The sequence below is a fragment of the Scyliorhinus torazame genome, chromosome 13 (assembly GCF_047496885.1).
Source record: "Scyliorhinus torazame isolate Kashiwa2021f chromosome 13, sScyTor2.1, whole genome shotgun sequence".
Classification (NCBI taxonomy): domain Eukaryota; kingdom Metazoa; phylum Chordata; class Chondrichthyes; order Carcharhiniformes; family Scyliorhinidae; genus Scyliorhinus; species Scyliorhinus torazame.
Genome location: NC_092719.1, coordinates 160,015,079 through 160,030,509, shown reverse-complemented (window position 1 = coordinate 160,030,509; position 15,431 = coordinate 160,015,079). Strand labels below are relative to the sequence as shown.

General features: G+C 47.8%; 1 protein-coding gene across 1 annotated transcript in view; it reads right to left on the bottom strand.

The window, feature by feature from the left end:
* LOC140387632 (prickle-like protein 2) overlaps positions 1 to 15,431 on the bottom strand; it is a 385,150-nt gene that overhangs the window by 3,064 nt on the left and 366,655 nt on the right. The window contains exons 4-5 of the mRNA XM_072470826.1: positions 7,183 to 7,296; positions 3,684 to 3,773 (exon numbers count right to left, since the gene is read on the bottom strand). Coding sequence (XP_072326927.1) covers positions 3,684 to 3,773; positions 7,183 to 7,296 — 204 coding nt within the window. The remainder of the gene's footprint in view (positions 1 to 3,683; positions 3,774 to 7,182; positions 7,297 to 15,431) is intronic.

The window sequence follows — 15,431 nt, the reverse complement described above, 5'->3', positions numbered from 1 at the left end:
CTCGAGTAGGGACCTGTGTAGCATACCCCAATCTTCTGCCCACGGTACATCTGGAAGGTGACTGCTGCTTTGTATTTTTAAAAAAATGTTTTTTATTGGGTTTTGTACATGTTATAAATAAAGGTATATACATCGTAAAGCAAAATACATAGGATATAACAGGACAGGGGGATCTTTCCTCCCCTCTCTTCTATTCTCTCTTTCTTTGTACAGATCATCTAATTAGGTTGGAGGGGGCATTTTCCATTCATTTCTGCAGTTGCCTCGGCATCGGCCATTGCTTGTTTCTCCATCCCGTTTTTCCTCGCGTTCTCTCATCGTCCTGTGGTTGCTGCCACTGTTGTCTTCTCCTGTGCTCTCCCCCCCGTTTTAGTTCTCTTAACTCTCCCCCCTACTGGCTCCCCTTTTTTTTGTTCTCTGCACCTCCCCATCTCCCCTCCCTCCCCCTCTTCTCCCCCTCCCCCCCTCTTCTCCCCTCCCCCCTCTTCTCCCCCTCCCCCTCTTCTCCCCCTCCCCCCCCTCCCCCCTCTTCTCCCCCTCCCCCTTCACCCTCCCTCCCCCTCCCCTTCACCCTCCCCTCCCCTCTCCTCCCCTCCCCTCCCCCTCCCTCCCTCCCCTCCCCCTCCCCCTCCCCCCTCACCCTCCCCTCCCCCCTCCCCTCTCCTCCCCCTCCCTCCCCCCTCCCCCCCACTTCCCCCCCTCCCCTCCCCTCCCCCTCCCTCCCCCCCTCCCCCCCACTTCCCCCCTCCCCTCCCCCTCCCCATCCCCCCCTCTCCTCCCCCTCACCCTCCTCCCCTCCCCTTCACCCTCCCTCCCCTCTCCTCCCCCTCCCTCCCCCCACCCCTCCCCCCACTCCCCCCCTCCCCTCCCCATCCCCCCCTCTCCTCCCCCTCACCCTCCCTCCCCTCCCCTTCACCCTTCCCCCCTCCCCTCCCCCCCCTCCTCCCTCCCTCCCCCCTCCCCCCACCCCTCCTCCCTCCCTCCCCCCACCCCCACTCTCCCCCCACCCCCCTCCCCTCCCTCCCTCCCCCTCCCCCTCCCCCCTCCCCCCCTCTCCCCCTCCCCCCCTCCTCCCCCTCCCCCCTCCCCTCCCCCCTCCCCCTCCCTCCCCTCCTCCCCCTCCCCCATCCCCCTCCCCTCCCCCTCCCCCACCTCCCCTCCCCTCCCCCTCCCCTCCCCCACCACTCCCCCCCTCCCCCTTCACCCTCCCTCCCCCTCCCACCCCCTCTCCCCCCTCCCTCCCCCTCTCCCCCCTCCCCCTCCCCCCTCCCCCCTCCCCCCCCCTTCACCCTCCCTCCCCCTTCACCCTCCCTTTCTCCCCTTCTTTACTGCTGCCCCCCCATTCTTTCCTGCTGGGTTTTGCTACCTCATCTTGCTCCCCACCGGGGTCCTCCATCACTTCCCTCTCTTCTATCTTTTCTTTGCTACTTATCCCTGGCTCCTGATTTATTCATGTGTCGGTTACAAACAGGTCTCGGAACAGTCGGGTGAATGGCTCTCATTTTTTGAGGAGGCCATTTGGAGAAATTCCGATAGTTCGGACAGCCAGTCTGCAGCTTCAGGTGGTGCTGCATCACTTCCCTCTCTTCTATCTTTTCTTCGCTACTTATCCCTGGCTACTGGGAGCCAGCCGAGCAGGATTCTATGACGGGCGATCAGGGAGGCAAAGGCGTCCGCCCTCCTCCCATGAAGAGATCTGGCTGGTCTGATACCCCGAAGACCGCCACATTCGGGCATGGCTCCACCCTTATCCTCCCACTTTGGACATTGCCTCAAAGAAGGCTGTCCAGTACTCAGCAAGTCTGGGACAAGACCAGAACATGTGGGCATGGTTGGCCGGGCCTCCTTAGCACCGTTCACGTCTATCCTCCACTTCCGGGAAGTACCTGCCCATTCGGGTTCTGGTCAAGTGGGCTCTATGTACCACTTTTAGCTGCGTGAGGTTAAGCCTCGTGCATGTGAAGGTGGAGTGACACTGTGCAGTGCTTCGCTCCAGAATCCCCACCCTATTTCGAACCCCAAGTCTTCCTCTTATTTCCTCCTTGTCGTGTCCAGTTCAGTGTCGGCCCTCTCCAGCAGTCATTCGTACATGTGACTTCAGTTCCCTCTGCTGAGGATTTCTGCGTCCAGTAGCTCTTCTAACAATGCCTGTCGTGGTGGTCGTGGGTATGTCCTTGTCTCCTTCTGTAGGACGTTATTAAGCTGCAGGTATTTGAGTTTGTTGTCTTTAGCTTGACTGTCAATGTCCCCATATCCTGTCTCCACCTTTTGAAGCTGGCATCAGTGAGTGCTGGCGGGAACCGGTGGTTATTGCAGAAGGGGGCTTTGTCGGACATTTTGGTCAGTCCGAATTGCTACCGTAGATGGTTCCAAGTCTGGAAGGTGGCTACCACCACTGCGCTGCTGGAGTGTTTCTTGGGCGGGGATGGGAGTCCCGCCGTGGCTAGGGCCTGGAGAGAGGTCCCCTTGCAGGAGGCCTCCTCCCCGTGCACCCACTCGGCTTCTGGCTCCTTTACCCATCCCATCACTGTTTCTGCTGTTGCTGCCCAGTGGTAGAATTGTAGGTTTGGCAGGGCTAGCTCTCCCCATGATTTTGTTTTCTGTCGGACCTTCTTTGTGATCCTAGCATTCTTTCCCCCCTCATACAAACGCTATGATTAATTTGTCCAGTAAATTAAAAATGGCCTTGGCGATATAGATCGGGTTGAATCTTAGTAAGAAGAGGTACCTGGGCAGTACATTCAGTTTGATCATCTGTACTCTCCCTGCAAGGAAGAGTGGGAGGGACAGCTGCTTTGTATGCCCAGTCATCAAACTATATCACCTTCAACCTGGTGCACACCTACCAACATCCTCAGGCTGCAGACTTTGCTGCCATCGCCAGGATGTCGCAGGTCCAGGAGGTGATCAATGGCATGCACGTCACCCTGTGAGCACTGGGACATCAGCGAGTGTCCTATATTAACAGAGAGGGGTTCCACTCCCTGAAAGTTAAAATCATGTGTAACCACCACCTCCGAATCACGCATGTGTGTGCCTGCTACCCTGCAGTTACGTCCTGGGGCACTCAGAGATCCCCAGTGTCTCCGAGGACCACATAAGAACATAAGAACAAGTAGCAGGAGTAGGCCATCTGGCACCTCGAGCCTGCTCCGCCATTCAATGCGATCATGGCTGATCTTTTGTGGACTCAGCTCCACTTTCCGGGCCGAACACCATAGCCCTTAATCCCTTTATTCTTCAAAAAACGATCTATCTTTATCTTAAAAACATTTAAAGAAGGAGCCTCAACTGCTTCACTGGGCAAGGAATTCCGTAGATTCACAACCCTTTGGGTGAAGAAGTTCCTCCTAAGCTCAGTCCTAAATCTACTTCCCCTTATTTTGAGGCTATGCCCCCTAGTTCTGCTTTCACCCGGCAGTGGAAACAACCTGCCCGCATTTATCCTATCTATTCCCTTTGTAATTTTATACGTTTCTATAAGATCCCCCGCATCCTTCTAAATTCCAACGAGTACAGTCCCAGTCTACTCAACCTCTCCTCGTAATCCAACCCTATCAGCTCTGGGATTAACCGAGTGAATCTCCTCTGCACACCCTCCAGCGCCAGTGCGTCCTTTCTCAGGTAAGGAGACCAAAACTGAACACAATACTCCAGGTGTGGCCTCACTAACACCGTATACAATTGCAGCAGAACCTCCCTAGTCTTAAACTCCATCCCTCTAGCAATGAAGGACAAAATTCCATTTGCCTTCTTAATCGCCTGTTGCACCTGTAAACCAACTTTTTGCGACTCATGCACTAGCACACCCAGGTCTCTCTGCACAGCGGCATGTTTTAATAATTTATCATTTAAATAATAATCCCTTTTATTGCTATTCCTACCAAAATGGATAACCTCACATTCGTCAACATTGTATTCCATCTGCCAGACCCTAGCCCATTCACTTAACCTATCCAAATCCCTCTGCAGACTTCCAGTATCCTCTGCACTTTTTGCTTTACCACTCATCTTAGTGTCGTCTTGGGACACATTGCACTTGGTTCCCAACTCCAAATCATCTATGTAAATTGTGAACAATTGTGGGCCCAACATTGAACCCTGAGGGACACCACTAGCTACTGATTGCCAACCAGAGAAACACCCATTAATCCCCACTCTTTGCTTTCTATTAATTAACCAATCCTTGATCCATGCTACTACTCTATCCTTAATGCCATGCATCTTTATCTTATGCAGCAATCTTTTGTGTGGCACCTTGTCAAAAGCTTTCTGGAAATCCAGATATACCACATCCATTGGCTCCCCGTTATCTACCATACTGGTAATGCCCTCCAAAAATTCCATTAAATTAGTTAGGCATGACCTGCCCTTTATGAACAGGATGACGGGTTAGATCGTGAATGAAAAGGCATCCCGCTAAGGTCATGACTGATGACGCCAGTACAGAGGCCCGAGACCGAGGTGGAGACCCGTTATAATGAGGCACATGTTGCCAACCGTGCTATTGTTGGGCGGTGCAATGGGCTACTCAAAATGCGGTTCCGATGCCTTGACCGCTCTGATTGTGCCCTGCAGTACACCCACCAGAGTGTCTCCTACTTTGTGGTGGTCTGCTGTGCCCTCCCTAACATGCACAGCAGCGAGATGACATGCTGCATGAGGAACAGGGACATATGGGCTTGTTTGAGGGGGAGGATGAGGAGAGGAGGCCCAGGAGGTGCCAGAGGACGAGCCCGAGAAGGAACCGGAGGATGGAGGACAGGCGACGGCAAGGGCCAGACCTGCTAGGAAAACCAGGGAGGCTCTCATCATCCCCAGATTCTGGCTGTGACCTTCAACTCAACACCCCCCCCCCCCCCCACAATTTCTCTCACCCACATCCTCACCAGCCCCCATTCCCCTTCCCCAACCCCCTCCTATATTTCCCTCCCATTCTCCAACCACCCTGCTCCTCCCTCCAAGGGTCTGGGTAAACATCACTCCATGGTGACGGGCCTGTGTTGGCATTGTCAGCGGGTCACCATATAAGGCAAAACAGTGATGAGAATTCACTGTGAGGAAAGCTCTGGTGCTCCTTAGTTTCTGCTGAAGTCTGACTCCTGCCTTTCTGTTAACAGCACACTCACACCTAACCTCTGAATGGGGTCTCCATCAGGGGGTGGGGGGAGCGGAGGGCAACAGGGGGCAGGTTGCAGGCAGGCCCACTGTGAAGATCAACATGACAGAGGCTTCACATGTATGAGGTGTGTCGTACTTTAAGAGTGAGCATGTGAGCCCTCTGCTTGATCAGTCAGGGGGGTCTATAGGGGGTCTATAGCAGGTGGCATGTGCGGGCACTGCATCTGTACATGAAGGGGTTGTGCTGATGGGTCAACCCCTGGCACGAAGATCGGATGTGTGGGGTGGATGCGAGGTGTCAGACAGTCGATTGGGGAAATTTGAAGGCTGGCAGGCGGAACTGATGCCAGGAGATAGGTGTTAGCTTATCCTTGCAGTTTGTTGGAGATCATTGCGATCTTCTTCCAACATTGGACAGCAGTCCTTCTTGTGATGATGCCCACACTGACAGCTGCTGCTGCTGCCTCAAAGGTGGCATTGCTGACCCTGCTGCTGCTCCTCCGAACCCCTCGTGGGAACAGGGTGCCCCACCTCTCATCCAAAGCGTCGAGAAACCTGGCTAGGTCGCATCCCCAAAGCGAGGAGCAGGTCTGCTTGCTGCCATGCTTGTGTGTTGACTGGGAGTGAGTGGTGAGAGAGCATTTAAAAGCAGCTGCTCCTTGTTAGCGGTGAGCTGCTGAGGCGCGTGTCGTGGAATCAGACGGCAAGGGAGCCAATAATCTTCTGGGGGCTCCTTTTTTGCACTAACTGCAGTTGAATACAGGTCACGATCTTGCCTTCGCGGCCATCGCGTAACTCCCTGCCAAATGTGTCCAAAACCGGACTTTAACTTGTGTCACTGAATCACATCCGTTATATTAATCAGACAATGGCAGGGTCAAGCCAGAACATGTTAGCATTACCCATCCAGCATGAATCCATAGACATTTTACATGAGTTCTGTCTCAAAAGGATATGCTTCAGTCATGAATCTCTGGAAGAACTCTACTCTTGCAGTTTTCTATACAATCCCCCATCAGGAAAGTAATCAATTCTCTCTTCCCCAAGGAAGCTCAGTTTATATAATGATAGTTTTCACATTAAGATGACTGGGAGGACGTCATTTTTAAAAATATGTGCCAAATTCTCCAGGATTATGGGGACCATTGAATTATCCCACCAGGATTACATTGTAAAACCACAATACTGGGGCGGTTAACACTGCCGCCTCACAATGCCAGAAACCCAGGTTCAGTTCTGGCCTTGGGTGACTGACTCTGTGGAATTTTGTATGTTCTCCTCGTGTCTGCGTGGGTTTTCTCCAGGCGCTCCGGTTTCCTCCCACAGTCCAAAGATATGCAGGTTAGGTGGATTGGCCATGCAAAATTACCCCTTATTTTCCAAAGGTTGGGTGGGGTTACGGTGTGTGGGCCTAGGTAGGGTACTCTTACAGAGGGTTGGCGCAGACGTGATGGGCTGAATGGCCTCCCTCTCCACTGTAGAGATTATATGATAATCTATTAAATGCGACGGCTACCAGTCCCTAAATATGCAAATTATTTGTGACTATGGGCACTGTTCCTGTATACAAAGTCACAATTTGCTGGAAACTCCCATGATGCTTTTATACTTTGTCCATCCAGTTTTGTGCTACTTCAATAGCAGAATGGCTACTTGTTACTGATAAAACTCATGATGCCATTTTGTAGGCCCACCAGTGCTGCATTAAAGTCCCATTATGAAATGCGCGTGAAGGCAAGGATAAAGGCGGAAACTATTGAGATGCTTATAGGAGTACAGTGATTGCGGGATGGGGCTTGCAGAAGCACCCAGCACTCTTGCAAATTGTGGTAGCATGATGTGTGCTTCATAACTAACAGTAGCTGTCCCTAGGAAATCTCATGCAGTAAACTCCTCGAATTTCGATTGACACAAGAGTTAAGATATCGCGTGGGGAACCCAGAATTAATGAAACACAATATTTTAAAGACACATTGAATCCATTTCATTTAAAGATTTTAAATGTTATTTTCCAATGTATTGGATAGCATGCATACACCAGACTATATATATCACAATTACCTCATTGTCATGCGGTGGTAGTTGATGTAACAGCTGCTTAATTCTATACTTCTCTCCGGGGCTGTTAACATATGGAACCTTATCTTCTGGGAGACAGTTGTAGTATTGGTGAACCTGCACATCAGAATGTGGTTAGTTAGGAGAAATGCTAAGCCTCATTCTAATCATACTTGCAAAATAATAATAAAGTTATATTTGTATTTTCAAAAATCATAAGAGCTGCAAATAAACTAGATAATGATGGAAAGTCATGGTAGGTCAATCAGTATCTCAAAAGAGAAAAGAGAGGTTTGAAACAAAATAACCCGCCTTTTCTCATTTCAGAAGTTTGACTGCCTAAAGTGTATTCCACCATTTTCTGTTTTTATTTTCAGTTTGTAACATTTGCAATTTGTCTCTTTTGCTGAACTAAAATATATCTTTGCAAATCCTCTTTCCCTCCTTCAATCTAGGTCTACTGATTGTTACGCTATGTATGACTAACCCTGCAGTTATCTAGCTCAATGGATAAGATACACACTTATATTTTAAATAAAATCTTTTTCGCAGTTGCCTTTTTGGAGAGTATGGTCATTTAGAGGAGTTAGTTTCTTTCGTACCTTTAGTACATGGTATGTTTCACTTGCCATGACAATACTCTTACTGGTTACAAAATATTGAATGATTAGAACATTATCTTATGTTTTATTACCCTATAACAATTTGATCGCTGTGAGAACATTTCCAGGACCTGATCATTACAGGCACTATTTCTTGACAGGTATTTGCCATCAGCATAAATTACCTCTCCAGATACTGAGGTAGAAATGTACCTCCACTTAAATACTGAATGCCTAGATGAGAGGCAAAGCCAAATTACACCATGTGAGGCATTTAAAGCATTTTTACTTTCTGGTACAAAAGTCATAAAGAAACACTTTTTCCTGAAATATGGTTGACTGGGATTCAAGACAGATTTAGTCTTTGTTTGCAAAATAAGATTAACCCATCAGTAAGTAAATAGCCTCTCCAGTCTAATTACCGCTTTACAAATATTTCCTCACCATCTGATTATTATATGGTCATCATAATTCCTACCCTTAATTTTTTTCACGTTCTCTGGTTTGAATTTAAAAGATGCGGATAAATAGAAATGTAAATGTCCCCCCCAACATCCTCTGCCTGGAAAAAAATAATGCTGTTTAATTTATTCTAGTCCACAGAGAATTTAACTAAAAACTGCAGGCATGGTCGTAATGTGTAATTGTTCTCCTACTGACACTGGCTATAATTAAATCAAGCTGCGCCAAACGAGGTAGCAATGTTTCTTCAACTGACATTTGTATGATTAAAGATGACGCACATTACAAGTCTTTCATTTACCACCCTCTGAAAGTGTTTACATAACCAATGTCAAATCTGAAGTTATACCTCACATGATTTATTGAGATTTTTCCCAACAGGTGGCATAATGGAATTATTATAAAAACTTATGATTACCTAGAAAATGATTTGTATCCCTGATTGACGTATATCCATTTAAGTCCACAGTTCACCTTCTGTATCCCTAGGGTTTTTCACTTGACACTGCTAGATTATGCAACACACATGAGCAATATCATGGCATTGTGAAGAAAATGGGTTGCTAAATGCAGAAGTGCAATAATGCAGTGATAATAGAAAATTCCACAGTTCGGAGAATGGTAACATGATTTTATAGCACACAGAAAAGAATGTTATGTTTTCTTTCAATGTGATAATTGGCATCTTGTAGAGTAGGTGTAAGAGATTCATGAGAGCACAAGAACAACTACATTGTGTAATTCAGATTGGAACCAATGATGGAGGGTGAAAAAAAAATCAGAATTGGAGTCTTCTAAAAGGGACTGAGGAACATTTTAAATTCTTTCATGGGATGTGGGTGTTTCTGGCATGCATGTGTTGCAGCTCCACCAGGTTGACACCTCATTTTAGGTACACCTGGTGCTGCTCTTGGTATGCTCCCTTGCAGTCTTCTTTGAACCAGGGTTAATCCCTTGGTTTATCAGCAATGATAGAACGAAAGGTATGCTGGATCGTGAGGTTACATATTGTGGTTGAATACAATTCCGCTGCTGCTGATGGTCTATGTCTCATTGATGCCCAGTTTTGAGATGCTAGATCTGTTTGAAATCTATCTCATTTCGCAAAATGTTAGTTCCACGACACATGATGGTGGGCATTCCTCAATGTGAAGCCAGGACTTTGTCTCCATTAGGACTATGCTGTGGTCACTCCTACACCTCTTGTGATACCAAGATCTCGACTGATGCCAGCCAGTCCGGCATTGGGGCGGTACTCCTGCAACGGGATGACACTGCATCATGGGCCCAGGTCGCCTATGCCTCGCGGGCCATGACCCCCACAGAACAGCGCTATGCGCAGATCGAGAAGGAATGCCTGGGTTTGTTAACCGGCATAGACAAGTTCCACGACTACGTGTATGGTCTCCCCCAGTTCACCGTGGAAACCGACCATCGCCCTCTGGTCAGCATCATACATAAGGACCTGAACGAGATGACACCTTGCCTCCAGCGCATCCTGCTCAAGCTCCGGAGGTACGACTTCCAACTGGTCTACAGCCCGGGAAAGGACCTCATCATTGCGGATGCCCTATCCAGAGCAGTGAGCACACCGCCCGATTCGGAGGGGTTCGTCTGTCAGGTCGAAGCGCAGGTGGCGTTCACATCGGCAAAGCTGCCAGCTGATGATTCAAGTCTGGCCCGTATTCGCCGGGAGACTGCGGCTGACCGCCTTCTACAACGTGTGATGCGCCACATGACGGTAGGGTGGCTCAAAGGACAGTGCCCACAATTCTACAATGTCCGAGACGACTTGGCCGTCATTGACGGTGTCCTCCTAAAGCTGGACCGGATTGTGATTCCGCACAGCATGCACAAGCTGGTCCTCGACCAACTACACAAAGGCCATCTGGGGGTTGAGAAGTGCAGACGGAGGGCCCGAGAAGCTGTATACTGGCCGGGCATCAGCGATGACATTGCCAAAATGGTGCTCAACTGCCCCACCTGCCAAAGGTTTCAGCCGGCGCAAGCCCCTGAGACGCTTCAGCCCCATGAGTTGGTGACGTCCCCCTGGGCGAAGGTGGGTGTGGACCTTTTTCATGCGCTTGGCAGGGACTACGTCATCATCATAGATTACTTATCGAATTATCCAGAGGTCATACGCCTGCACGATTTGACATCGTCCGCTGTCAGGTCATGCAAAGACACCTTCGATCGCCATGGCATTCCGCTTACTGTCATGTCGGACAATGGGCCCTGTTTTGCAAGCCAAGAATGGTCTTCTTTTGCTGCTTTGTATGGCTTCACACACGTGACATCCAGCCCTCTGCATCCCCAGTCAAATGGCAAGGCGGAAAAGGGCGTTCACATCGTCAAGCTGCTCCTCTGCAAGGCTGCTGATGCCGGATCGGATTTCTGCTTAGCCCTGCTGGCCTATCGCTCGGCCCCACTAGCCACTGGCCTCCCACCAGCCCAGTTGTTGATGAGTCGCGCCCTCATGACCACTGTGCCACCCATTCTACACCCAACTATGCTCCAGTACTGCAAAGGATGCAACAGCAGCGTGCTCAGCAGAAGATGGCACATGACACTCGGGCAACTGACCTTCCTGCCCTGGCGCCTGGAGACAACGTCCGCATCCACCTACCAGAGGGTGGCTGGTCGGCAACTGCCGAAGTTCTCCGACGCGTGGCTCCCCGCTCGTTCCTGGTTCGCATGCCTGATGGCTCCATTCGCAGGCGCAATCGCCGGGCTCTTCGCCTGCTTCCGCGCTCGCTACGTGATCATACACCGGTGCCACGCCCTCCTGTTGTTCCTGATGTCGACTTCGTGGAGCTTCCTGCCACCATGCCCATTCCTCTGTCGCCTGTGGCCAGGCCCATTCCTCAGCCGGTGGATCCTGACCCACCCTTGAGGCGGTCAACCCGAATTCATCGCCCACCTACTAGGCTGGACTTATGAGCCTGTTTGAACATTGAACTCACTGACGTATTATGCCACAATGTTAATATGTTTCTCTTTTTGTCGTTATAGGAGTTCGTTTTGATGCTTGATGTTTACACGTGTTTTGTTTATGGTACAACCTCGTTGCTATGTTGCACCTGACACCTTCCTATGTATATACTTTAGCCTCATGTACATGTTGTAGATATTGCACACCCACATTCAGCTGCACTCAGTACACATCTATATTTATTACCACATAGGCACATATTCTTGTAAAAAAGGGGGGGGATGTCATGATATTCAGATAAACATCATGGTGCAAACATACATACACTGATGGACAGATCAACAGATCAATCAATACACATACAACATCACAGCCAAGAGCATACACACTATAAAACGGGGACACTTCCCGCTCATTCCAGCAGGTGACAGCTCAGGGCACAGAGCTCACAGCAAGCCACTCAGACATTCACCATGTGCTGAGTGCTTCTCCAAGATAGTGTTAGGGCTAGGTCCACAGGTTACAGGGTAATGAACGAACCACAGTAACCAGTTTACAGATGTTGTTATTGTTAGTAATAAAACTGAGTTGTACCATCCGCAACCGTGTTGGTTCGTCTATGTAGCAGAGCACCCAACACGACACTGGCAAGAAGCTTGTTCATAGAGGACAGCTTCAAGAGCAGTCAGAATTTTTAAAGGAAAGATGGCAAAAGCTTTTCTGTGGCAATGAGGTTAGAAATTCTGCAGGACAGTTAAAGCATCATTTTGTTTAGGGCTATTAAGTTGGTCTACTATTGTGGACTAGCCTGAAGCTGTTTTATTTTGTTTTATTACTCAAAGATTTTAAAAAATAAATTTAGAGTATCCAATTATTTTTTTCCAATTGAGGGGCAATATAGCGTGGCCAATCCACCTAACCTGCACATCTTTGGGTTGTGGGGGTGAAACCCACGCAGACATGGGGAGAATGTGCATACTCCACACGGACAGCGACCCAGGGCCGGGATTCAAACCAGGGTCCTCAGCACCGCAGTCCCAGTGCTAACCACTGTGCCACATGCCGCCCTTTATTACTCAAAGATAAATAGTACGGAGTGAATTATGGGAATCTGGTCATCATGATTGTTCTTCATGTTTACTTTACTGTGAAACAAATAGCTTAATGACTTGTATCTGGCCTTGTCTCACCAAACAGTTGATTGGAACCTTGATTGAAGAAATAAAGCTACAAAAGCAATGAATATTGTTCGGCTCACAGAAGGGCACTATTATTAAATTGTAGGTTCTGTTATTGTACATATGGGAGTGTGAGTCAATTCCAACAAAGGCAAGATGTTCAGAAGGCTAAAGAGGGTGAATAATGAAACTGAGAAATTCTCAATGACAAATGCAAATTTGTAATAGGTACAAATGCTAAGGCAGGCACAATATACTGTATTAGAAGGGAAGGGGTTTTCTAGGAGAAGACTAGTAGTGTAATCTAGAGAGGTGGGGCACAATTCAATGGAAAGAAAATGTCCGGTTTTGGGCGTGTTTAGTGGAGTGTTTCTCGACAATGGCACTTGGTCGGTTTTTTGGGCCTCGGGGAGTTTCTCTCCGCCGAGGTCGCATTTGAGTCATTTCCTGCTGGAAAGGCACCTCGCAGATCAGAGTGCTATTCTGTCTGGCTTCTCCGATCCTTTCTCTCCACCCACCCTCTTCCCGCGTTTTCAACCCCCCACCCCCTCTCCCAACCTCGGGGAGACACCCAGGAACACTCCCTCAACCCACCTCCACCTGATAAGGCCCCCGGCCTGATCCCTGGCAGTGCCAACCTGACAATGCCACTCTGACAGTGTCAGGGTGGCACAACCAGGGTGTCCGGGTAGCACTGCCAGGGTGCCAGGCTGACAGTGCGCGGGTGCCACCCAGCCCTTTCCCCTGGCATCTCTAATGGCCTAGTATTCTTGGTTCCTAAAGAAGGGAGAATATGGGAAAAGAAAGCAGACGTGACATTAATCAAAATAAATTAAATAGAATATAAGAATGACATAAAGGGTGTTGCATAAGCTGAGTTTATTTTCTGAGAAATAAATAATAAGGAATTGTAATTGACATCGAGAGGTACAGACCACTGAACAATGGAATTTATACTTTCAAAGTGCTGGTTGTGACAAAATTAATAGAGTGCTTTGAAGAAAGAATGAAGTGCGTTCATTTAAAAAAAAAAATTCCAATTAAAGGGTAATTTAGCATGGCCAAATCACCTACCCTGCACATCTTTTGGTTTCTGGGGTTGAGAATATGCAAACTCCAAATGGACAGTGACCCGGAGCTAGGATCGAACCCGGGTACACTGTGCCGTGAAGCAGCAGTGCTAACCACTGTGCACCGTGCCGCCCACAATGAAGTGCATTCATAAAGGAAATTAAAAGAACTTCCCCCATGTGGATTTCAAAGGGCATTTTATAAAGTGCCACGTATCAGAGTCTTGATAAATTAAGGCATATGACCTTAAAGAGACACTGTACAGCAAGAAATTGGCTAAACAACAGGAAACAACATTTAACCATAAAAAATATATTTAGATATGTTTATGTTTCCCACAGTAGCAGAAAGGAAATTATTGGTAATGATGCAATAAGCCAGATGACAAATCCAAACTAATTAGTCATAAGTACAATTAAATCTCGAAGTTAATTACAAAAGAATATATTTACTCAATCAGAATTATCAAATTAGATGGCACGGTGGCCAGCACTGCTGCCTCACAGCGGCAGCGACTCGGGTTCAATTCCGACCTAGAGTGACCGTCTGTGTGGTGTTTGCACATTCTGCCTGTGTCTGTGTGGGTTTCCTCCAGGTGCTCTGGTTTCCTCCCAGTCCAAAGATGTGCAGGTTAGGTGGATTGGCTATGCTAAATTGTCCCTCGGTAGGTTTATGGGGATAGAGTGGAGGATTGAGCCGAGGAGGGTCGGTGCAGTATTGATGGGCCAAATGGCCTCCTTCTGCACTGTAGGGATTCTATGAAATCTGATAATACAGGACCTGATAAATACATAGTTGAATAATGTGTTATTTTACATCCATATCTGTATCTTTGGTGGTTCGTGAAAAAAAAGAAGAAATATTCATACAATTCTATAATACATGCATTTAGGCAATGCTTAACTGCTTCAAACTTTAGTTAGAAATGCTAGTTAGTTAAATCAAATCTTAGTTCAGTTTGTGGTTGTGACATTTTAGTTCCTTCTATGCCAGATTATTGTATTTTTCTCCTATTTTCATGGATTTCAGCTGTTCTTGGTCTGCAGCCAATATAACCAATTTCTTAAGACTTTCGTTGGCAGCTTATTTCTTTGGAATTGCCAAAATGTCACATCCTTGATCTATATGACATTCAACACCTCCTTTGCAATTCTCTCCTTGTCTCACTGACAAGGCTAACCTTTGTTGCCCATCCCCAATTGTCCATGAGAATGTTGTGGTGAGCGGTCTACTTGAACAACTGCAGTCTGGTGCAGGTACATCTGTGCTATTGGGAATGAAGCTCCAGGATTTTGATCCAGAGACATTGAAGGAATAGCGATATTAATTCTCAATAGATGTACTTTTAGTCACCAAAATCAGTTCACTGGCTAACACACAGTTGGGATTACAGTTCATATATATTCCTCATTACTGATGCATAATAATATCTGTACTTAATCAAATGAGCTGTAATACTGTTAATGATGACAGTAGAAGATGGTCACATTATAGAGAATGGCAAGTTCACTCATTTAAATTTTATCCTAGTTACCTGGTGAAATACAGAACACAAATGAAAAGTGGTGGGTTGGCAAGAGATGTTCAGACAAAGACTCCATGCCCATCATTAACATGACCCTTCATATAACAAGGACATAAGCAGAATCCAGAGGACATTTAATTTTCCAACTCTATCAAGAGGCAAACGATGTATAATATGAGAAGGAGCATAACAATTAGGGAAGCATAACAGGTGAAGATGGATACTGGGTTTATCCGAAGTTTACATTGTTGTGCCTTTTAAGGGTTGATAGTAAGAAAGCATGGGGCCAGATTGTCCTGTCCTGATGTGGGGCAAATTAGAGTTAGGGTTAGGGTTAGGGTGAGCATTAGGCGAGCATGTCCTGCATATGAAAGTTCCACTCTCATTTCCATCACTGGAAATTTTGAAAGGGGTGTTATACTGAGTGGGTTGCAAGCTGTATGCAGCAGTCCTGACATGACCAGGTCCACTGTGGGAGTGGG